The sequence below is a fragment of the Panthera uncia genome (assembly GCF_023721935.1).
Source record: "Panthera uncia isolate 11264 chromosome E2 unlocalized genomic scaffold, Puncia_PCG_1.0 HiC_scaffold_19, whole genome shotgun sequence".
NCBI lineage: Eukaryota > Metazoa > Chordata > Mammalia > Carnivora > Felidae > Panthera > Panthera uncia.
The window spans coordinates 6,477,402-6,478,245 of NW_026057588.1; the positions used below are offsets into that span (position 1 = coordinate 6,477,402).

Below are 844 nucleotides of genomic sequence, written 5' to 3' on the forward strand. Positions count from 1 at the left end.
GCGTCCGGGGCCCTCCCCTTCCTCGCCCGGGAGGCGGTCCCCCCCCCACCCCCAATCCCCTCTCGGGACCCCGGCGTCCCGGCCGAGCCCCCCGCCCCCGACGCTGCGGTACCTCGGCTGATGACGGCCAGGCCGGCCAGGGCGGCGGCGGCGAGAAGCCGGAGCCGGGCCCCGGGCGCAGGGGGGGGCATCGCGGCAGCGGCGGCGCGAAGGGGGAGGGGAAAGGGGGGGCCGGTCCGGGGCGCGCGAGGCCGGGGGGAGAGGGGGAGGGGGAGGGGGACCCCGCCTGCGGCTGCACCGGCCCGGGGGGCGGCGGGGGCGGGGGGAGGGGGCTGGGGGGGCGCGACGAGGCGGCCGGAGCTGCTGCAGACCCGGGGAGGGGGGCGGCGCTGACGGGCAGGAAGGCCGACCAATCAGGGGAGGCGGGGGGCCGGGGAGGCGGGGCCGAGGGGGGGTTGCTTGTTGGAGGGAGAGGCCTTTGTTACTGCGGCCCGGCCCCTACCCCCTCCCGCCCGGGGCGTCCCCACGTCTTCCCACCTCGGATCCCCAGAACCCCGGGTCGGGGACACTTCCTGAGCCCACCTCCCTTCTGCTTCGGGGCCCAATATCATCATCCCTCAGACCCAGGAGTCCTGCCCCCAGCCCCCTCCTCCCTCAGACCAGGAGTCCTGCCCCCAGCCCCCTCCTCCCTCAGACCCAGGAGTCCTGCCCCAGCCCCCTCCTCCCTCAGATCCTGGAGTCCTGCCCCCAGCCCCCTCCTCCCTCAGACCCAGGAGTCCTGCCCCCAGCCCCCTCCTCCCTCACCCCAGGAGTCCTGCCCCAGCCCCCTCCTCCCTCAGACCCA

The 844-nt window shown here is 77.3% G+C and overlaps 1 protein-coding gene across 1 annotated transcript in view; it reads right to left on the bottom strand.

The window, feature by feature from the left end:
• Positions 1-191, bottom strand: part of IGLON5 (IgLON family member 5) — a 17,476-nt gene extending 17,285 nt beyond the window's left edge. Inside the window, exon 1 of the mRNA XM_049622286.1 lies at positions 103-191. Within this exon, the coding sequence (XP_049478243.1) occupies positions 103-191 (89 nt within the window). The remainder of the gene's footprint in view (positions 1-102) is intronic.
• Between the last annotated feature and the right edge of the window lie 653 nt (positions 192-844).